General features: G+C 40.2%; 1 protein-coding gene across 1 annotated transcript in view; it reads left to right on the forward strand.

The window, feature by feature from the left end:
- Window positions 1-2,908: 2,908 nt before the first annotated feature.
- The window catches only part of LOC146990332 (CD151 antigen-like), a 29,744-nt gene continuing 8,086 nt past the window's right edge, over window positions 2,909-24,566 (forward strand). Inside the window, exons 1-3 of the mRNA XM_085771877.1 lie at window positions 2,909-3,119; window positions 7,865-7,949; window positions 13,459-13,650. Coding sequence (XP_085628003.1) covers window positions 7,866-7,949; window positions 13,459-13,650 — 276 coding nt within the window. The 5' untranslated portion in view covers window positions 2,909-3,119; window position 7,865. The remainder of the gene's footprint in view (window positions 3,120-7,864; window positions 7,950-13,458; window positions 13,651-24,566) is intronic.

Here is a 24,566-nt window from a genome sequence, read left to right on the forward strand (position 1 = left end):
TATCTCTTTTTGCTGGCATCAGTCATCACTGGAGAAAAGCAAAAGTTATTTTTCTGTGCCTAATCTACAGCAACCTGAATGAAGTCCTGTTGAGTTTTTGAGAGCAGCAAAAAATAAATCCCCTCCACCTTCAAGATCCTAAAAAAAAGTACTTATAAATAAAACCACAACAATCTTTGCCGATACTGTTAAAAAAAGAAAAAATCAATTTGAATTCTGATTGAACCAAACCTCGAAGCACAAAAAATGAAATCAAAAACACCTGCAAAACAAGCTACAACACAGAGTACAATGACATTAAATTAAACATGAAATTACAGTTTACCATGTAAATCAGCTTCCTCATGTGATGATATTCAGTGATACCCCAGAGAAACAGCAGAAGACAAGTAGATCCTGAGCTGTTCCTTCTGTTTCTCCTCTTGTTTGTTGCACATTGAAGGAAAATCATGCTCCTTTCACAACTGTCACCACCACTGGGAGTAGCTACTAGTTAAGTAGGCTGTAAAATCTTTGCCTTGGCTCCACTGGCATCTTGTGAGCCAGGATCACTAACACACTGACACCAGGTGGATCCTCTTATGACCCCCCACCCCCACCCCCTCCCTCCCTGTATTTATAGCCTGGCATGGCCGTGGCAGGTGTGAGGAAGATTAGACCTACTTCTAGATGCTGGAGCTACAACTGGGAGATGACTTCTTCTTGATAAGCGTCCCACTGAGATTCTGGGTTAGCAGCTCTGCCGACTCCCTAAAGACAACAAGACGGTGTGTGCAGGCAAAGAGGAAATAACACCAGGGTTGAGGATGAAACAGCTTGCTCGAGGTTTTCCAGTGCTATGCACACATAACATTACAGACAAAGATTTAAATTTACACGTTTGTGTTATTTTTTGGTTTTATCCAGAATGTGTCAGATATTTAATTTCCCTTTGGCAAGAGCTGTAGTGTAATTTAAAAACCCTTCGTTGTTGTTGTTCATGTGGTCCCAGCTTGTAGTTCTTAGTACCGTTCCACTTAATCTTCTTAGGAAATTCCCTGACAGCTTGTTGCTGTACACAGAAATTATATATTCTGTCTTTTATTACTACAGAATTTTAACAACTAACGTTATGCTGCTGCCAAAACACAAAAGTGTGAGTGTGTACCTGTAAATGAAGGTTGTTTCCAGAGGCCGATGTAGCGTTGATCCCTCCTGATGATGCATGTGGTCACAAACAAACACAGTGTGTGCTGCACAGATTGACAGCTTGTGCCCGTTAGTAACAGGTCTGTGACCCCCCCTCCCCCACATCTCTAATAGACGGGCACCAGATTTTTGTCAGGACAGACACCTTCATACTGCAGGCTGCTGCAGCTATAAATGAAACTGTTGTAAGATTGGATGGATGCTACGGATGAAGCTGTGTTTGATACTTTATCAATATTGATGGAATACCTGCTCAGATTTCAAGCACAACAAAAAATGTCTGTGAGTGGGTGCGTGTGTGTATGTGTGTTACTAAATGCAATCTGCAATCCTGTCACAACAAGTGCAAACTATTTCTCTGAGAAACCAATAAAACATGTCATGACAGTGTCTTTGTCCACCGTGGACTGTGGATTGATTACAAAAGATAGAAGGCTAGATTCTGAGTGGATGCTGTTGATGCAGAAGTTTCTCCTTGGCTTTTTCAGGCACATTTCCATTCCAGATTACGGTAAGACTTCTAGGAAGGTGATCTGGCCTCCAGCCAAAAGAAAACCACTGTCATCTAGGGGTAAGTGTGCATTACTACATGCACACACGAGACAGTGCTGTACAGTGTACTGTACTGTATGTGGATGTCCACAGACCATCAGTGTCAGTTGGGTGAATGAATGAAATGCCATGTTGTTTAGGGACAGGAAATTCAAATAACCATTTATAAACTCTTATTACAATATTTTTTATAAAGGCTGAGGTTAATGCTGTTGTTAATGGTGAAATAATGTATTAAACAGTTACGTATCAGTTACTTTATGTTTTAATTGAGGAAAATCCTCCCACAACATGACTGTATTAGGAATATATGCCTACACAGCATCAAGTAGGCTATGCAGTAATAAATGTTAGGAAGTCATTAATAAAGGACAACAAAGTTTTACATTTGTGTTTGTAGTTCTAAATGTGAACAAGCAAATACGAAATGGATTATGGACAAAGATGAGGGATGTGATTAGTTTCCCACAGAGTGGTATAGCTCCTCTTTAGGAAATGAACAATTAATCACTTATGGAGCCATTAATTAGGCTACAGGCAGCTATAGATACTTTCAGAAATGGCAAGCGGTCAAATGTGTAATTGCAGTGTGGAGTGTTTATTTAATTTTTACAATAATTCTTTACATAATTAATTTCAAACGTAGGCTATAGATAGATATATTGAAAAATACAGACAGAGGAATTCAGTTTTAATTTGTTATAACACTGAACTGTTCAGGAGCTGTCCAGCAGTTTACCCAACACTCCCATCCTCCTACAACTATTAGCCTACTTTGTGTAACTCAATTTAATTATTTTTTTTTATTATTTATTTATTTATTTATTTAATTACCCTTCTATCTTCTCTATTAGGCTATGCTTCAAACTAGTTATTTAGAATCTCGGTCTTAAGGGTGCAATTTCCACATTTTTGAGCTAAAATGTAACAATATTGTAATAATAACTTAATTAATAATATTATTAATAAAAAAAAACTACAACTCTTGATCAGATTAATAGTCAATAATATAGTGAACTAAGGAGTAATCTGTGTTAACCTACTGCAGCCTTCCTTCTTCCCACTGTCTGCACGCTGCACTGTGCAAGCAGAGAAAGCATTGCCCCGGGACAGGGAAAAAAAACACACACCCACCCCAGAAACATGCAAGGTGGCCCGGGGTGGAGTCAGCAGCAGCAGCAGCAGCAGCAGCAGCCGCCGCACTCAGTCAGTCAGTCCGTGAACTCAGCACTTTGATTTTTACTGCCCTTCATCTTCGAAGAGCTCTTTAACTGAGGAAAGTGGAAGAAGAAGAGGCGACATTTAGGATTATTTCCTCCATATTTCACCTGTGAGCAGAGCAGCGACCGACCGACCGACCGACCGGGACAACGCAGCAGGTGAGGGGGAGCAGGAAGTGGTCGGTGTTAGCATCGCACCGGAGCAGCCAGCCTTATCTTTATTGTCGTCCTTTGCGGCACATCTGAAGCGGTTTCCAGCTTTATATGAACACTTGTTTAACGACGACGTTTTAATAAGTCTACTGTGGCTTAGAAAAGTAGCTCGTTTTCGTTAAAACAGCCCGTTTTCCTCCCAACAGCAGCAGCAGCAGCAGCAGCAGCAGCTCCAACTTTAGCTTTAGCTTCAGTCCTACTACACCGGTGAGGAGGAGATGCGCTGCACTTTGGTTAAAAAAACCTTCGAGAAAACACACAAAACTTTGATTTGTCTGTAACAACAGTCCGATAAATGAACAAAAACACGTTTAACATGATTAAAGAAGCAAACAAAGATGATAGATTTATAAATATGCTTGCTATGGCCACTGAGACCTGCGTTTCCAGCTGTTTTACAGTTGAGATGCCTCTGGGACAGTCCTGATTTGAAGTGGAAACATTGTTTAACACAGAGCCAGATAATAGCTACAATAATAAACATCTCATTTTATAAACACAGTTTTACCAGAGCTTCTGTGGCAGCTTGGTTGTTGAAAGAAATGATCGATTTTTCAGTCAATCATTTAAGTTGGAGTCTTTGATGTGAAGAGTGGTTGGATTTCTATGTTCAAGTCAAGAAAAACTGGCCACCAACACGTCATTTAAGGACACTATGGTTGACATATTAAACATATTTAACAATTTAAACACATCATCTCCACCAGATATTATCACAAAAGCCAGTTTGAACCGGACCTGGTTGCCATGTCCCAGGTGTTGCAGTGGAAATATGATGAAGTTACACAGGTGTGATTCATTGATAATCAAGAACTTGACTCATTTGAATCAGATGAAAGGGTGCGTTCACTGAGGTAGGACAAATCTGGCACAATCTCAACCAAATCAGACTACCTGCTGTTCAAAGTTTGCACCAGCAAAGGTGGAATTTCCTACAAAGGTTGGCCACCTCTGCCAATATATCTTTTAGGGGGATTAATCTGTTCATTCAATTTAAATGATTCTAAAGTAGCCTGATATATGGTGAAAATATCAACATTTTCTCATCCCAGCTTCTCAGATAAGAGGATTTGTTACTTTTCTCTGCAGTAGGCCCTACAAGCTTTTTTTTATGTTGTTGAATACACATTTGAAATAAAGTAATCAACACATTATAGCCTAATGAAAAGTAATTATTAGTTGTGTGGCCATAATTTATTTTAAATAATACATTAACCTTTAAGTAAAAATGGCAGGAGAATCATTCCGCACAAGAAGTGTTGGTTAATTAGCGGATGAATCAGGATCTGTGTAACAAACTTGAATACCATAGATTAGCTATAGCAGCCAAGATGCTTGTCGTCACTGCAGAGACAGTGTGCAAAATCCACTCCTGTACCGGGAGACCATGATGCAGGAGTTCATTATCTTATCGGCCACAGGTTGGTGCTTTCACCACCAACAGTGTGAATGAATTGTTAAAACACAGTTTGATCTGGACACTTGAAATGTTGAAATTAAAGTCTGAAATTAGATTTGCCTGCAGTCTGAGCACTTTGAGATGATCCAAAGTGCACAAGACATCATTATTTGAGATGTATTGATGTGGAGGAGCATCCAGGTTGCAGTGGTCTTGCATGTGAACAGAGATGATGTTGTTCTCTCTCTGAAACACATTATTTCTGTGCATACTTGTGAACTTACAGCAGGAAAAGCTGCTTGTAAAGAGCCTGAAACGTGTTCTGCTGCTGCTGTGGATTTCTAATTGGTTTTCACAAAATCATTTGGAAGTTATTCCTCAGCAATCTTTCCTGATACTGATGACATGTGGATAGAAATGACAGTTTGGGGTAAATTTATGGTTGGTGTGGTTGCCTCATCTACCTTCAGTAACTTGAAACGTCTGTAACACTAAATCTGTGTGCTGCAGATGATAAAAAACTTTCCTGGACCTGTTCCGAGTATTTCACCTCTGTAATCTCTCCTGGGCTACATTAGACAGCCATTAACTCACTAAATGCGATTTATAGTGAGCCATGTCAGGCTGGATGATACATATGAGATTTATTAATCAGGCAGCAGTCTTAATTAATGTGCTCCTGAGCAAAGATGTCACATCCTGGAGTAAACCAAAGCTAATAAGATGCAGAATTATGGAGATGAATTTGTTCTCCAAAGTTAAACTCAAGTTTTCTTTTCTTTTCTTCTGTTTTTCAAAGAAAACTTGTGAACTTTTCAAACAGGAAGCTGCTTTCTTGACTCAGCTGTCCTGAAAAGTAAAAGAGGGCGTTGTCAAGTGATTCATGTTAGTATTTAATTAACAGGAGCACGCTAAGAGGGCCCACCATAGCAGATGGTCAACAGACAGAGCCCAGACATACTCGCTCATTCATGCAGCGCGCTCCTCTGAATTGACAGTAGTGCACATGGGGGGTGGGGGAGTGGATGGGAGAGTCAGGAGGGGAAGATAAGAGGCAGTCAGAGGAGGGCGAGTCTGGGCTTGACTGGTGAGACAGGCAAGAAAATTGTGGGGTAAAAAAAAAAAGGAGATGAGACTCAGGGAACAAAAAGACTACATGAAAGCAGCACGAAGCAAGTGTTACATGAGCAGATATATAAATCTTTTAAAACTTGTGTTTGACATTGTTTTGGTGAAAGCAGTCTAGAATTGAAGTACAGAGCCAGTTCCCTGTGATTGTGAGATTATGAGGATAAAAAACTGAGTGACATTTTTAAAGCAGATATCAGTGGAATGTTTTTGTTAATATAAGTCCTAAATAGTCCTATTTTCCGTCAGCAATCACTTACATGAAGTATTTCAGCCTAAACACGAGTCTCTCCATCACTCTGCTCTGCTGTAACCCGAGGAGAAAATTTTCCTTGTGGGATACAAGTGTTATCCAATGAGGGGAGAGAACGGCATGAAGGGCTGTGTGTGCAGCCAAGGGATGCGCGTGAATGTGGTGACGTAGCACGAGGACCAATTGATGCCTGACAAGGGCGGGGGCTGCTAACTCATGGTGCGTTCAAGGAAACTCGTACTTTGTGTTTTTCCTTCCTGTGAAGTCATACCAGTTCGATCTGGTACGAGTTCACGGGTCGGAAGTTACGAGTGGCCGTTATAGGGAACTTTCACAGACAACAGGACGGTAAAAACACGAGCTACGGGTTACCTGGAACGCTACCAAGTCGTAGTTGTGACTTGAAGCTGTAACTTACGGTTTCAAAAGCCTGCCTTGAACACAGCATTAGCCGAAACGGCCGTGCCGATGATATCTGCTTTAACCATTAAGTGCAATTACAAGAGACTGTTTAAACTTCAGCTGTCACTTGTCTGATCTTTGAAAACACACCCTGCTGAATTGAAACTGTATTAATCTGCTGTTAAAAAAAGAAAGAGGAAGATTGTGCCTCCTGCGTTGGATGGTACCAGGCACCAGAGAGGCGGGTGGTTATAATTTCCAGCCTTTGGCCGACTCTCAGCTCCTACTCAGTGCTTAGTCATGGATCTCTTCTGCATACACGCCAAATAACTCACTAGCTCTGTGATTCTGCCTACACTGCTGATCTGATGCTTACTCCCCCACGGCCTGCATTAGCCCTGTAACGTCTCATTTGTTAAAAGCATCGCACAACAGCAGGAAGGCTACCTTTTTATTTGCTGCTGCTTCTCTTCTGTGTCCTCCAAGCAAGCCAGCAGCCTGCAGTGCAGCCAGTGCACATCATTTATCTTATTTGTGTTAAGAGTTCTTTTGTAGTGCTCAGTTTGGAGCTCCATCAAATAGTCAATTAGTTTATCAACAGAAAATCAATGTTTCAATTATTTTTTTAAGATTCTCAAATGAGAGCTCTTTTTTTTGTGATTTTCAAATTTAAAAATGAAGTGATTATTGGGTTTGGGTTGATGATCGGTTTTTCAAATGCTGTTCTTATTGGACTTTTTTATGGTTTCTCAAACTTTAAAAAGCATTGAACTTAGGTAGTGATTTAACGTATCTACTTGTGTTAACTAAGAAAAGGATTATGTAGAAAAAACCATTCATATTTCTAGAAGTAACATTGGCACCAAAATCTTGCACCAAAAACATTTCATTAGCTACATGTCAATTCCCAGTAGAAAGTTATTTTGTACAAAGGTACCAGAGGAGTTCATCTTTACCATCAAACTTCTCTGTGAGAAAGGTAAAGATTTCGGCTCTTAAAGTGGAACTATGCAGGATTTTTACCTTATCTATGCTATGCTACATTTTTACCTTAATTAAACAGCTTCAATGTAATTGTGATGGTTTAATAAATGACATGTAACCTGCTACAGGGAGAATGGAGGCTCTCTGCCTTCCACCTAGCATCTCTTGGCTGAAAACCAATCTTGCAAGATCAGCACTGCTGCCGCGGTGTCCCAACTCTCGTCTCCGCGGCACCACGACACTAACACGCCCTATAACCTGTAATTTCTTGTTTATGACTTGACAAGGCTACACAAATATAGACATCACAAAACGTTCTACTACTTTTATTGATTTATTTCTCACTGGCTTCGTTGTAAACAAATGCACATGGCCTGGGCAAGGGTTAGCAAAACAGCAGAAAAGCGACCGGACTTGCAGAGTTCACCTTTAATGAGTTTATGTTGAGTGTTTTTGACTGTGTTGAAGGAACTGAAAAGACTCTGACTTGATACTAACTGACCCTAAATCTGTTGTTTCTTGCAGCATGGGGGCTTACGAAGAGAAGAAGGAAACATGTGGAACCATTTGCCTGAAATACCTCCTCTTTACTTTCAACTTCCTCTTTTGGGTAAGTTTCTTCTTAAGCAGTGGAGTTGAGCCTTGTTGCTGAAGTGCTAGTGCTTGTGTTAAATGCTGTCACAGCACTGGCATAGAGTATTACCAAATAATGCAGGCATATCCTGCAGCATTTTTTATCTGGTTATGCAGTCTAGGTCTTCTTTCTGTTGTTTTGACGTGGCATTCACCAATTAAAGCAGAAGTAAGCGATCCGGTCGTTTTCGCTAATGCTGCGTTCCAGGCAGGCTTTTGAAATCGTAAATTACAGCTTCAAGTCACAACTTATGACTTTGTAGCGTTTCAGGCAACCCACTCATGTTTTTCCGACCTGTTTTACCTGTGAAAGTCACTATAACGGCCACTCGTAACTTCCGACCTGTGAACTCGTACCAGATCGAACTGATACAACTTCACAGGTCGGAGTTACGAGTTGCCTTGAACGCACCATAACAGTCCTCGTCCCTACGTCACCACATTCACGGCGTCCCTTGGCTGCACACACAGCCCTGCATGTAGGATGCGATAAATGTTTTCTCCTCGGCTCAGAGCAGAGCAGAGTGACTGACAGACCCGTGTTTCAGTCCAAACACTCTATGTAAGTGATTGCTGTCGGAAGATATAACTATTTAAGACTTATATTAACACAAATATATCACTTACTTCTGCTTTAAGTAGCTGAGATCTTGGAAAGAAGTCAAAAAGGGTGAGAACATTCAGACATGTTTTTTAAACAAACCCATGCAGCATGTTAGTCAAACCTACTGGGATCAGATAAGAAAATAAAGGAGAACAGTGAAGTGATTTGCCAAACTCTCCATTCTGAGCATGATGCATCACAATTTGAAGACCTGTTTCACCTTTGAGCGTCTGTATTTACTTTAGTTTTACACTCACTGACTTCCTGCAGCATTTAATAGCACTTGTTTTAAGTTCTACTCTAAATTAATAAAGTCGATGGGAAAATCTGGCAAAAATTTTTGGCAGAAATTGTGTTTAATTGCTCTTTACAGCTGTCTGATCATCTGTCATGTTCCCAGATGGAAGCAGTTACTTTGGTGACTGAAATCACTAAAGTAAAACCCAGTTGATAATGAACTGAATGTTCCTGTAAGCTGTGAAAGATCAATCAAACTGGCCTGTCATTGGATTGGTTCATGAGCTGAACTGCAGATGTTATTATATGGTGTGTTCCTTAGCCATTTTGGCCATTGCTGTGCAATGGTAATTAGTTTAATTGTAATAATAAGCTTTGTTTCTAGTACACCTTTCAAAATGCAGTTACAATGTGCTTCACAAACTGAGAGGGAGGATGAACATTTGAATGAATGAAAAACAAAGTGTGTCCAAGCAAATGTCCATCAGTACAATAAATAGTAATGTTGTGACAGTTTGTATAAATTAAATTTAACCTTTATTCCCACACTGTACAGCCTACCCATGATACTATGATGGGGCCGTTCAATAATTACACCAGTTTTCAATGAAGTACTATGTATTCCTCTATGTTAAATACATCATGAAATTCTACCGACGGTAATGTGCTTGGACAGACTTTAGATTTAAAAACAGTTCATAGATTTTACAACATGAGGAGGAGAAAGTGTGTGACAATGTAGTACAGTAAAATGAGACAAAACAGGTGGATGTTATTTAATTAATTGATAGGAAACGAGTAAGATTTAACATTAGTAGACCCCAAAGCCTGAGAAAGCACACTATTATGTCTTTAAGAATAATTTAGAAGAGGCTGAGGTGCTGGCCAGTCTAATATCCTCATGGAGCTCGCTCTAAAAGTAAGTCTTCCAGGTAGAGACTGGCTGATCACCCTCACTTGTTGAACTGTCTTACTTATAATCTGTGTAAGATCTGACTCTGTGAAGGTCATCTCAACCAGTGACTGAGAACAGACAGAATGGGAGCTGAGGTGTGGGCTTTATGCTTTCCACTGAAAACCAGTTAGACTAAGGTTAGAAAACAAATGTGTCTGGTGGTAAGAGTTATGATAAAAGAAGCCAGGGGGATCAACACAGAGGTCTCAGCCATTTATCAGCCTGTACAGTTCAGATGAGGAACAATTCAGAAAACACATCCCACCCATCTCCTGATTAAGATGAAGAGGGGACGGTTCCATCCCAAGCTGTGCACACAAACACAGCGTTTTCTTTCCCCACATCACATGAACAAAGTGTGTCTTCATACTGATATGAGAATGTTGCGTTGCGTTTTTACATGTGATTTTTCATGTAAAAAAGAAGTACTGGCTGATAAAAGCCTTTATGAGCCCCTCAACAAAGCATCTTTATTCAGTCAAGGGAGAAACGTCTGCTACTATTCTGGATCACAGAACCAAAGCCAAGTGGCATTTTTCCACTGAGCACACAGAAGATGCATTCACAGACTAGTTCCTTGAAACTTTCCAGTGTCAAGAACATTGACGGAAAGCACTACCAATAAGTGATTTCATAAATTGGATGAGTCTATATGTGAAGTGAGTCTGACATGAGTGTGGCAGCCTTACTGTCAGCAGAGGACGGGTGTCTGTCTCGTTGTCACTCAGTCTGAGCCTGACAATCAGATCTCACTCAGATTGTAAGTCGAGCGGTGCCCAGCCTTCACTGTGCCAGATGCCAGAGTTACAGCCAAATCAAATCTTTTAACCTTTGCCTTGCAGTTATTTCAATGGTCTTTGTGATTATTCTCCCCAGGCTACACGATTATACATCATTGCATTCGGAAGTACAGTGTCTCTGCCTCTGGACTAGACCTCAGACAACAAAATGGACCCACTGCAACAGTGTCAAGTAATTTCCTGAATGGCAGCTGTTCATTTACCACAGGAGTAACATGTGGTCACAATGTCCTGTTGGTGGAGACACCATATGGCGTCAAAACAGTGACTTTGACACAGGAAACTTCAGGTCCACTGATAAGTAATAAAGAATTGTTCTGGTGATGTCTGGCATTGTAGTGATGTATTTTAAATGGCAGTTTAGATTGTGTTTGGCTCATCATCACTGACGTGATTTATCTTTTAGGTTTTAGGTTAAAATTGATAAAGTTTTTAAGATTAATGATAAATGATCCACAGACAAACAGAATCAAGTAACAGTTTCTGCAATTCACTCGTAGGTGGACAAGTCGACCAGATGTATTTCCAAACATACAAATGTTGTAATCTACAAGGTCAAGTGATAACCAGGGAACAGTACAGTGCTTTTTTGTTTAACAAAGTGTATTTTGTACCAGCAGTGTTTGTAATGATGATGTTGTTGCCCCATGAAAAAGTTTATTTTGAGAACATAAATACATGCAGTTATAGTTGTGCACTGAAAACAATAGTGGCATCCAGCTAACTTGTGATATTCACAATATATCAGTTTAATCAGTTAAAATTGCTCACCATCTTCTTTCTAAACACTCTTTTTAGTTGGTTAAAGAATTGCACAAAACAGATTTTCCAAGAAAAATAAAAAATGCTCCAGTTGTTTCCACCTGGTGCCACCAGGGGGAGCCAAAGTTTGAATCCCTCTTATGCAGCTTTCAATTACTTTTGGACAGGATTCACTAATTCCTGTGGTTCATTCAGTCCTAACAGCAGGTACAGATACAGCAGGCATCATGTTCACCACATGGAGCAGTTACTGCAAAAGCTGAACCACATTCTGCTGCTTAACACTGTGGTTTGCTGAGCCAGAATCCTAATGCAGGTGGAAAGGGGATTTTCACACAAGTGTGAGAAGTTCAATGAGTAAAAAGAGAGAAATTAATGCTTTTTTGAAGTGTTGTATGTTATATTGACAATGTCTATGTAACATGTAAAAATAATTAACAGTTTCTCTCAACTTAAAGCCCCAGTATGTAACTTATTTGGCTTTTTATTAGCAAAAATCACATATTGCAGTCAGGCAGACGGCCGTCGGCAAACCAACCAGATGTCATTTTACTTGACGAGAGAAAGACGGTAAAACGTGGGTCAGGTAAACAATACAACATCACCATGACAACATATTGTCATGCTTGTATTGTTTTGCCTCGTGCTGGTGGACCACTTGTTTACATAGACGCTTGTTTATCCTGTTACATGCAGCGTCTGTTGTCTGTCTGACGTCTGCCCGATTTCACGTGAATGCAACATCAAGAATACATTCCAATATGCAACCACACCACTAGATGGGGGTAATTCCTACTTATTATACCTTTTAATGTCTACATTGGCAAATAAAAAACAATAACAGTTGGTGTGTAAACTGCTGTGTTAAAATGGACATGACAGCTAACTGAAATACTGAAATCAGGAACAGCACTGTAGCAGAGGGTCATATAACTGTCTGCTCCTGTGAAGTGATCAGTAATTTGCCACAGGTAGTTTTTAAAAACAGCAACAGGAGGTACAGAGGTCTGCTCAGAGTATCCTGCTCAACACTGTTGTCCTGTGAGTTTTCTGGGAGTGGCCCAGTCTGGCTCAGTGTCTAGCTTCAGTGGCTGATGCCTTCATCTCCCTTTTTATAAATTAAATCCACATTAGACAGGTGGTTAGATTGATGGCTTGGCACGATACCGGATTTCTGTTGCAGTGCTGCACCATCTGCTGACTCCACACAGTAATATCATTGATTTCATTTACATCACATCGTCTTTAACAGTTGGCTCAGATACTGCTGAAGATGTTGGACTATGGCAGACAGTAGTTAGACTGAAGCATTGATTTTTATGTTTGGTTTTGATTGAGTCAGTCCGTCCTGTGAGCAAACTTTAAACCATCTCTAAACCTTTTAAAATGTCTATTCTATCTGCTACAGGAAACTCTGAAAAAATAGAAGGGCTGCAACTCTTTTATTTATTGATTAATCTGCCACTTATTTTCTCTATTCCGAAAAATGCCACGTCACAGAACATTAGTGTCATCCATGTCAGCAGAGAAGCAGCAAATCTCCTTTGAGGAGCTAAAAATTGAAAAGATTAGCAGTTGCAGATTGATTTTCTGTCAATCAAACGATCAGATCGCTGAGCTGATCAGCTCCGGTCGGCTCATTCACAATTATCTTGCTGCATAAACTCATTCAAGATGAGATTATCTTCTGTGGCAGCGGTGGGTCGTTTTTATCAGTTCACATCCAACCACTAGGTATTAATTTCAGACTCCTCTTTATCACTTTGAAGCCTGCTCGGGTGATAAATAATTGAAAGCCCTTTTTGTCAGTCTCAGTTTTTGTCTGTTCGGTGCTGTACTGCTCAGTGTTGTACTGTTAATAATAATAATAATAATAATAATAATAATTCTTAATAGCACTTTTCTCAGCACAAAGGGCTTCACAACAGTTTAAAAACAAGGTATAAATAAGGCAGCATATGTGTATGACAGTGAAAATAATTAAATAACGTGCAATTCAAATGCCTGACCAAATAGGTAACTGTTCAGTGTTGTAGTTACTGCTCAGTGTTACACAGTGTGATGTTTCGGGGGTCCACAGTCATGTCCGTCCTGCTCCTGGTCCCACTCTCATCATGTCCTCTCCCAGTTGGCAGGGGGCGTTGTGATGGCGGTGGGCGTTTGGACCTTGGTAGAGAAGAGCGACTACATCAGCCTCCTCTCCTCCAAGACCTACGCTGCCTCCGCCTACATACTGGTCCTGGCTGGAGCCATCGTCATGGTAACAGGCGTGCTGGGCTGCTGCGCCACCTTCAAGGAGCAGAGGAGGCTACTGCGAGTGGTAAGAGATCACGTCAGGGCGGAGAGATAACAGGGGCTGCACATTTTGCGAAAGTGTGTGAAACAGGAATTAGCTGGGCTCCGCACACAGACGAAATGAAACCAAACACAGTGAAGAACGAGTCTCATTGAGTCGATCTTTTAACCGAAATCATAAACATCTGTAAGTTAAAGACTCAGTTTGTAAGTCTGTGATCACCTGTTGTTGGCTGAGAATCCAAAAATGACATTGGTTTAATGCTTTTCAATGTCACAACCTGCAGACACGAGACACTGACAGCTGATTGATATTGATTCTTCCAACACATTGAGTCTTACACCTGATTATTTACAACCAACCACCTGATCCAAACACTGGAGGTTCTGATTGTGAAAATTAGGAGATAATTACATTTCCAAATATTGATTTGTTGTGGATCAAGCGTTGTAAATAGGAGTCTCTCCTGTATTTAAAAGGCTGCCACCAGTAAGATGGTTTTTCCTCTCTGCTCACTCACAGTCACATTGATGTGTCCCGAACTGTGGGAGTTCAAAGTCTGTGGTTCTAAGAGACGGAGACCATTAACCAGCAGACTGGAGTTTCATTGTAGCTGTTATTGCATTAACATGAATTAGCTAAAGCTGTTATAATCAGTCATGTTAACAGCACAAAAGAGAAGCTCATTGTCTCCATGTTTTCAACACACGAGAGAGAAAGTTCTGTAAGAGATATTTTAGCAGTAGAGCCAAGTATGACTTTTTTTTTTTAAAATTTTGATTTTCATTAGAGCACAACTTTATTTTTTAGTCTTTGAGTCTTTCATTGAGTTGAATTAAGTTTGTTGCTATAATATTGTTAGGAACTTGTCTAGGCAAGTACAAAGCACAGGATAAACAGTAATAAAAAGATTTGGTAATTGGTACTATATAACTATAGTTTTAAACATTTATACATGATCATAATGCTTTCTAACAATAATAATAACACGCTATAAAGCATTTTATCATGACTTATAAGGTCAGGTATTATAATACGTTTTACGTAATTGTTAGTAACTCACTGACAATGCCCACATCGCTAATGTATTATAAATATAGTTATGTTATAACTGGCTTATAAACGTTTATAACTATCATTATAAACACTCATAAATCATAAGGCTTTATAACAATAAGCATAACACATTAGAGCATTATAACTACTTAACCTTATAAGCCATTATAAAATGCTCTATGATGTGTTATGCTTATTGTTATAAAGCCTTATGATAATTTATGAGTGTTTATAATGATAGTTATACACATTTATAAGCCAACACATTATAACTATATTTATAATGCATTATCGATGTGGGCATTGTCAGCGAGTTACTAACAATTATAACGTATTATAATACCTGACCTTATAAGTCATGATAAAATGCTTTATAGTGTGTTATGATTATTGTTATAAAGCCTTATGATCATTATAAGTATGGTTATAATGTGTTGTAGAGACAGGCGTCAAATAAAGTGTTACCAAACATTATAAAAATACCAAATACAACAATCAGCTGCAAACAGAGGGGTCATGATCAGTGTGTGTCGTCCTCAGTTGCACTCGGAAAAAACAAAAATGGCTCTGAAAACAGATCATACACTGCACTGTACACGCTCAATGTACAGACACACACTGCTCAGCTGTTGAGCACCACATTTCAACACACAGGCACATCACTGTGGGTGCAGCTCTGATTGTGTGTTATAAGCTTCACCAGAATGTGTGTCATCTTTAGCATCACCCACGGCACCGTCCTCTTTTCAATTTTCCTTTTTAACTTTTCAGATTAAAAAACAAAAAAAGCATTGATGTGCATTTTTGGTCATATTATGCTCTACCTCATACATTCATTTTTCTCATGAATATGAATTTTCACCCATTTCTTCACATGAAAAGACTGAAATGTCAAAAAAACAACCAAAAAACAAATCCAAATGATTCTGATACTGAAACTGTGACCCAGATTGTGTTGCAATACCAGAAAACAGCACCGCAACACCACCTCCCCAAAACCACTACACTGTAAAGGAAGTAAATCATGATATTTTTAGTCTATTTAAAGTGGCGGCAGGCTGTACATGTGCTTTTTAGTGCAGTCATGATGAAGCGATCATGTCAGTGGTAAGAGCTGAACGTGTTTAATTAGCTCAGGGTTTAATAACCTTGAGATTGCAGCAGTCATTCACGTCAGCACTGAGGGAACGTCATGGTTACACCTGTGATTATGTTCTGCTGTGTCACATTGGGCCACCTGCGCTAATGTATCAGTAAAATGAGAGAGTCAGACAGCAAATCCAGATTGATCGGAGTATAGAGACGACTGGTGTTCTGCTTTGTGGACGACGTGGACTCTCAGAGAGACAGGCTCATCATCATTCTGTATAACACCAGAAAAGGTTGCTTTGCATTAAGTTCAGGGCAGAAAGGATTTGTGATCGTGTGTCTGTTGCTTTCCTCATCATCAAACATAGAAAGAGAAAACACAGCAGCAGAAGCAGCAATTTAAAAACATAATAGAAAAGTCTATAGATGTGTATTTCATAAATGAAGTCTCCAACACGCCCGGATTGTTTCATGTAGTATAACACAGCGCTTGTGTGTAAATTGAGATGTGTGCACCATCTCTTCTCATGTGTGTTGTGCACTTTTGAAACACTCAGTGCAGCCCGAAGAGCCGGGATTAGGGCGATGAATCACAGTGAAGGAATGAACTTGTCGGCAAGGAGAGATGCTATCGGGATTGTTAAAGAGGGCGAACATACGGGTGGAGTTGTGGGGGGGGGTGGGGGCAGATTAATTGTTTTCCTGTATGGGGCGATTGCCCGCTACCTGCTGAGAGGACACAAGAGCAGCGGCGATTGGAGACACTGTCCTGTAACCTACTGTAGAGGTCAACGAATCCCAGCAGTGAGGCTGAGCAGACTGGTCCAGCCTCAGCGTCACCAGCTGTAAATAAGCTCACTGCAGTTGATTAACAGGAGGCCACATCCACCTCTGTGTTAGTGATGATCGCACTGCACTGCACAGAGTACAGTACAGTATGAGACAGAGGCCAGAGAGAAGTGGTGTGGTGTGTGTCTGCAAACACACGGCTTCATTGTTTTGTGGCCGAGACAGAGAGACAGAACAGTGTAATGGCTCAGGGAGCGGAGAGAGAGAAAGATTTTCCTTCCAGAGCATGGAGCCAAATGGAAAGCAGTCCTCCACCTGTGGAGAAACTGACTTCATGCACTTCCACCGCACGTATTACAAGTCTGAGTGTGTCTCAGTCTCTTTCTGCGTTTCTCTTCAGCTCTCTCACTCTTTCTCTTACTTTATCTTTTAGTCTTTTCGTCTTTCTCACCTTTTAATCTTTCTTTTTATGTCTCTGCCTGTCTCTCTCTCTGTGTCTTCACATCTGTTTTTATCGACAATAAAGTTACAGATTAAACTTGAGCTTTTGGGTTTTATTTAGAGCAGAGCTGCAACTGACGACTGTTCTAACTGTTACTTTCACTGATTAATCGTTTAGGGAAAAAGTGAGAAAAAGATGTTCAGCACAATTTCCCTGAGCCCAGAGCGACATCTTCAGCTTTTGTTTAATTAACAATCCAAAACCAAAAAAGTATTAAGATTTAAAATGTTACTTTCAAAAGAGAAAAGCATCACTGGTCCTGGGATCTCAATTTGTCCTCTATGATGAACTAGCTATCATTTCAGTATATGTATGTACTGTATGTAGTATTATGTAAAGCAAACTTCAGGTCAGTGTGACCGGAATGGGAAATAAATTGCTCATTCTGTTTGTTTAACACAACTTCATTTGTTTTAAGCCAAATATTAGTGAAGATAGAAGCCAATTAACTTGAAAAATGTACATGTTTAACTAATTAAACTATAACAAGAGACCCATATTAAAATACAGCTGCAGTGAAAGTCAGTATAGCCTTCATTAGTCTGATTCCATCCTTTTATTTTCCAGGTTGTTCTATATTTATTTCTTTTGTTCAAGTTATTTTTGCCTTTGTTTAGCTAGTACAGACAGAGATGGACAGTCAGGGGCGGGATGACTTTTAGCCGAGGGCCATGAGTTGGACTCGAACACTCAGGCACTCCCAGGTCAGATTTTATTTATCAGAGATGAATGAGGATTTGATCACCTCTGATGACTACTGTGAGCCACCCCTGGCTGGAGCAGATTTATTGCTCCACCTTCTGCTTTTAATAACTCCAATTGTTCTATTAGTTACACCACAGAGGTCATAGTCTTTTTTCTCATTTAAAAACATTTTGCAGTGTGTTTGAGATCATAGTCCTCCAAAGTGTCTTGAGACTAAGAACTGTCTTTTCATACATCTACACAGTTTTATTTTGGTTTCATCTGACCGAAGTATTTACAGTCAGTGTTCAACTGGCTTCTTTCGTGGAATTTAATCTTTGTGGGAAGTTGTTTTCTGCAGGGAGGCCAACCACACAGGTCGACTTGATGCAGTGTCCTTCACACTCTCTGATCAGTAGGGTGGCTGACAAGGGCAAACGCACTGCAGGAGCCCAAAACACCTCCATTAGGAAAAACACACTTCCAAATGCAGAAACTATGCAGATTTTAATATGATGCAAGAAACCAAAACAGAAACATTCATAGCAAATGCACTCAGGTCCAAAACTAATGCAACAGAAGAGGTCCAGAGTAAGACAACATCAGGGACGTTTTCCAGACCTCTGGAGGGAATTATGAATCTTGAGGTTCCACTTGGAGGTGTGTATTTTCAGTGTAGTGGATCTCACCCAGCAGATCAAACATCCTACACTCTAACTTCATATATACAGGAACAGGAAGGGAAGGGACTCAGTGGATTAGTCTGTTAATTCATAAACAGAGAAATAATGGGCAACTATTTTGATTTTGCAGTCTTAATATAAAACAAGGCATTTGGCAATGTTATTTTAGATTTTGGGAAACTTAACTTATTTTTTAAATAAAAATAATAGTAAGCTCAGCTGCACACTGAATGACAAAATAAGAAAATACACATTGAAAACATACAGTACAGTATGACTGTAGTTTATTGCTCTGTTTACTATCATTCAGGCTGTTATATGTTCAGTGTCACCTATCAGGACAGATGCTCTAGTGGAGCACTCATTCTTCTCTCTGTTTCTCAGTCTGTCTGTCTGTCTGAGCCTCTCAACGTGACGCTTTTATCTCTGTTTCACTTTGTATTTGTTTTTTCATATCTGACTTTATTTGCTGTTTCTCTGTCTTCCCATTTGGATTTTATTTATCTGAGGCAAGTGGCTGGCAGAGCTGCAAGTGCAAGCCAAGATTAAAGAGCTGGCTGGATGTCTGTCAGGCAGCTCAGCTCACAGCTAGCCTCTCCTGCAACCTGATGAGTCTGTCATGACTTAGTTATAATTGTTTCTCATGAAACCTCCAGTATGTATCCAGCTGCACAGCACGGCTTCTTATAGGAGCATGTTTGAAGCTCCAACAAGGCCAGAGGATCTGAATGAGAAACTCTGAGTAGCGTGTTGTGTGAGAAAGGAGGTTGAAATGTATTCATGTTCATTTAGATGAGTCTGTATGGTGTTTAATAAGATATAACCAGTGGTGTAAATAACTGAAGAAAAGAGTTGAATATCACTCACAGTGTTGCATTCATTCAAAGTTTGACATCTCTCATCATCTTTCAATCACCTTCTGTGTGTGTGTTTTGAATGCAAGAGTGGAGATTACAGCCATGAATCACAGAAGGATGGATTTGTTATGGGTCGAGGGGGCAGCAGCCTGCCGTAGATGGAGAAAATAATGAAGATTTGTATGTATGTGTTTGTGTTGTATGCATCACAAGAAGCAAACTTGTGGAATGGCATCTTGTCACTACTTCATTATCATTTTTAACTCTTTATCCAGAATCTTTTATTCATAAATTACAAATTGTCCCTAACACTGCAGCTGACATTTGTCCATTTTTATTCTATGACAAATCTAACTAATCTTCTCATTGATTTATTTGTTCTTGTCAGAATATCGCCCAAATACATTTGTTGGCACTGATGAGTCAGGGCGGTGTCACTGAGCTGCAGCCTCTTGTGCAGCTCTTGACAGGACATGTAGGAAACAAGAGATCTGACTGAAACTCACACTCAGTGTACCGACCTGTATTTGCTCCCAGTAAACTGATAGGAGCACTACTACTAAGTGTGTTTTACATCCTGTCCAAACAAATAATGGATGTAGTATTTCGCGACATGAAAATGAGTCTGCACCATCTTTAGATGTGATTGGTTGTGTTTTCTTCAGTGTGAAGATTTGCAGCTTTTCCATGTTTGATTGTAATTATTATTATAACCTTTATTTATCCAGGTTTGTCCCATTGAGATCCAAGATCTCTTTTGCAAGGGAGACCTGGCCAAGAATGACAGCAACATAATACTGTATAATATTTTTTGATGGATTGTTGAGCCAAAAAAATATTGGAATAACACTAATAATAATTTTTAAAAAACTGGCAATGACTATAAATGATCTGCTGATGTTAGAAAAGTCAATACACTTTTATGAAACAACATTAGGCGCCCCCTAAAAACTCACATTTAATGTGAAAGATAACTGTTGAAACTACGCTGACAAAGACTGAGATCAGACCCGTCTGGCTCAGTTCAGCAGCTCATTGATCAATCACATCACGTTTTTACAAGTAAAAAGGAGAGGCTGAAGGCTCAGTGGTTCACAGGCAGTTGAGAGATATGTGTTGAAAAACCTACTGCTGCTCTGCTGCCGGTATGAGCTCAGTTTGATGATCACCTGGTCACTTAAAGGGACGTCGTCTGGTGAGTGATGACAGACGGTGGGTGGCACTTGGACGTATCATGGAGCCCTGAAGATGTCAAAACGTGTTGTGTACACTTGTGGGTTTTGGACTCATAAAAAAAACTCACAAAATTGGTATTTTCCATAGTCCTTTTCCTGTTTATGCAACCATTTATGCATACAATACGGGTGAGCAACAAGAGTCAATGAAGGACACAGTTTGTGTGGTAAAGGACAGTCCTCCTGGTCCTTCATGAGCATCCATTGTCACTTTCCTGAGAACATGTCCTTGTATATTCATGACTTTACATTTTTTATCCCTTTTATCCTTCACACCCTGTGTGTAAACAAAATGATAAGGCAGATTTGGACTTTATCATCATGTCATCGCAGGACAGATAACGACAGTTCTGGCTCTGAATCGCTACTGAGCTCTGTGTCTTTTTTTTTTGTATGATACAATGTCAGGGATCGTTCCTTTCATGCTCATTTGTTCACTGTTAATCTGTTTCATGGTGGTTACCCCTTGTAACAGTGGTGACCTTGAGTTTAAAGGAGACGTATTATGCCCCCTTTCCACAAATTAAAATAGTTCCCAGATGTCTTAAAGATGTGTCTGTGACAAGCTTTGGTCAAAATACCTCAAGGATCAAACATCACAGCTCTTTTCATCCTCTCTAAACAGCCCTGTTCAGAACGGTTGGTTTCTGTGCCTGTCCCTTTAAATGCAAATGAACCACTGCTTGCCCCGCCCCTTCTACTGGTACCAGGTAGGGGTGGTATAATACGAAACCTAGTTACATCACTGGAAGACATCTGAGGGAACAGCTCGTAAAACCACATGGATTTCAACCTAGGGAGCCTGAAAATTACAGATTTTTTGTTCAATTCTCACATTTTGGGGGCCGGAAGGCAAGACAAACACCCAAATATATGTTAAAGAGCCTTCAGAAAGTGATATTTCCATAATATGTTCCCTTTAACATCACAAAGCTATGAATTCTTGAGTACTTTACTTTTGTAAAGTTCGCAAAAATACAAACTTGCATGGCTCTCACAGACTAACGCACCTCAGAGTCTGTGAGTGTGTAGCGGTGGACACTGGAGCTGTAGAGTCTGCATCGAGTTGAACTTTGTTTACATTTCCTGTTGACTAGCTGTATGTGACTGCCTGGTGAGGTCCACCCAAAGGTCACAAGTTGAGCTCCCTCAGAAAACCAACATGTGTCCAAGCACTGATTAAAGTCAGCGTCAGCATGACTCTGAACTCCCACAGACACAGTAGCTGTAGTACACCTCTAATGAGGTCTGATATAGAAACACAAACACTGAGCTGCATACAGATTTGTGTGTCTCCACGCTGTAGTTACGTGTTGTTTCTTTATGTACGCTCCACGCCGGTCACTAACCCTCTGCAGAGGAACAATAGTAGAAAGACAAAAGGCCAAAGAAACATCAGATATTTTCTAAAACCTCAGTCCGAGTTCACCAGGAGCTCAGAGATGTTTTGTAGTTACGCCAAGATGCCCACATCCATCCCACTGGAGTTTGAAGCCAATGCAGAGTTAAAAAATAAAAAATGTTTTGTACACACGAACCTGCAGAGAGTCATTTTGACTGTAATTACACTGTGCCATTAGGTCGCCCGGGAGAAGGATGGCAGCTCAGACGTAAAATGAGTGTCTGTGAGAGAGAGCGCGTCTGAGATCATGAGGACTCACCGAGGAGTCAGTGCAGTCAGTAATTCAGCCAACAACAGGTCCTCTGTCAGCCCTGTACACACCACTGTTACTGTGGGATCAGTCTGTGTGTCAGTGTGTGTATGATATCATGTCCTCTGGCCTTCCCCACTCTCTCCCTCACACAGTCTCAGGAAAACCGTCCTTATTTGTGATGTGATGGGTAGAACCCGACAGAGTAATCAGCCTTTCTTAGACATGTGGTATCATGTATGCATTGGCTCATAAGAACAGAGGTGAACACTTTATGTGCCTTCAAACTGCAAACTGAGTTTGATTTAGAGAGGATGTATTTGTTGTGGACTTGAGGAAAAATGATATTTTGTGTCATTTCTGGTTCTCTCATTTATGTAGGTTGATGGAAAAATATAAATGTGTTCATTTAACTTCCTATTTTGCAGAGAAGTTGTGTGAGAAGGCTTTGTCCACTTTTAATTGGTAGAAAGGCCTTGGGATAGTGGACGTATGCAACCTGCTTCGATAGAACAAAGCTTTGAAAACATCTTCCTTGCAATGTGAGAGATAATGTGGCTGTTGCTAGGAAAGGTGACATGTCTTATGCACTCTGTTTGAATACTGAGAGTGTTCTTCGTTCGGGGATCCCCTCTCCAACAACCCATAACTGTTGTACTGACACGGGCTTGTGCAAAGAAAGTGTGTAATTACCCACGATAGGATGTTGCCCTTTTTGTAGATATTCTTGTTCACTGCATTTACATTTTTACCCCAGTGATGCACGGATGCCATTTTAAATAATCAAAATTATTAATTGTTTAACAGTAAAGTGTTGTGCTACTAATACTATCCATGTCAAATGATGAATATTGGTTAATCACTCACTGGAATATTTTAGCCCTAAAGATAAGATATTGGTCAGGCCCCAGTAATAATACTGACTTTTTAGCCTTGTATAATTTGTAACTCTTTACCTGCGTCCTCATTATTCTTGATCACGATTCAAATTGGGCACATGGAGATCATGCAAACATGGAGGCTTACATGGGCACCTGTTTGCTTGCATGTCAGAAATAGGCAAAGGGCTTAAAAGCCAGGTTATACACTGCCACAACAAAAGGAAAGTGGAGTGAAATGCCATGTGAGGGGAGGGGGGGTTGCTAAGTTGTGTGACCCCTGGAAAAGAACATCTGACAGAGTATACTGTAGTGGCGCTCTAAGTCTGTTGATCCTCTGCCCATAGCTGGGTGTGGGTGGGTGTGGTCATGTAGCCAAAGTGCTACATGAATGAATTTAATTTATTTTATTTTATTTATGTGTCATACTCGAGCCTATAAGGGTTTACAAGACACAGATTTCATACTCATAGCCAGCAAACATACTCAGCAGAATACAAACAAAACCAAATCACGTAGATTGTACATTTAAGTAGAATTCACACATAAATAATTAATTCTTTCTTAATTTCCAAGCACTTTTTATAAAGGTAGCTATAGTAAAGACCTCTTCTCTGAAAAGATGAAGATGCTACAGCCCATCAAAAAGTGTAGAAACACAATGTTATCAGCACAAGGAGGAGTCAAACACCTGGTTTACTGCCATTAGAAGATAATCATTTCATCTTATATTCCTGCATGTATGCATCTACCGTTGTCTTGATGTTTCCTTCCAGACCTGCAACACATCGTTGTCCCCATCTCATCTTCAGAGTCTGCTCAGTGTTCAGACTCGGAGCCGCTCAGAGAAATTATCAGGCCAGACCATCAAATCAAAGACACCGTCCACTTTTCTGGGCTGATTTTGTCTCACTGATAGCAGCAGGCCAGAGGAATCCAGGTCAAGGTTTTGGTCCGATAATATCTCTTCTTGTCTTTAATTCTGAAAAAAATAGCTTGGCATGAAAAGCAGAACTTCCCTCAAACTTCCACGAGGTTGTCACACATCAGATACCGACCATAAACTCTGAAGCACAAACCTCACTTAGAGTCACAGCATGTGGGATGTGCCACTGTGCAATGTGACTAAAAGTTTTGTAATTTCAGGCCTTAACACACATACTTGGAGCAAAAGAACTGGTTTATTCCAGTTTGCTTAACTTAAAGGGATGGTTCAACATTTTGGCAAATTGGCCCATTGCCATAATCCCTATAGTCATAGCAGTAGGTTTGTTACCTTTACTGTCGGTGCAAGCTATTTTTAGAACGCCGTGTTACGAGACAGAGTTGTTTTTGAGGTAAATTCATGCAAAACCGCTGATACGCGTTACCGTCTGGGGCAGTTTTTCAGCAAGCAGTCTCTGCATTTGCTTCGAAAACAACTCGTCTCGTAGCGTTCCGTTATTATTTCATAGCGTGGTGAATGTGCAGGTCACAACTTGTCCACCAGAGCATTTTGGAGTTGTTGGATTGTGT

Source organism: Trachurus japonicus, chromosome 3 (genome assembly GCF_045865225.1).
Source record: "Trachurus japonicus isolate A0001 chromosome 3, Traja_1.0".
NCBI lineage: Eukaryota > Metazoa > Chordata > Actinopteri > Carangiformes > Carangidae > Trachurus > Trachurus japonicus.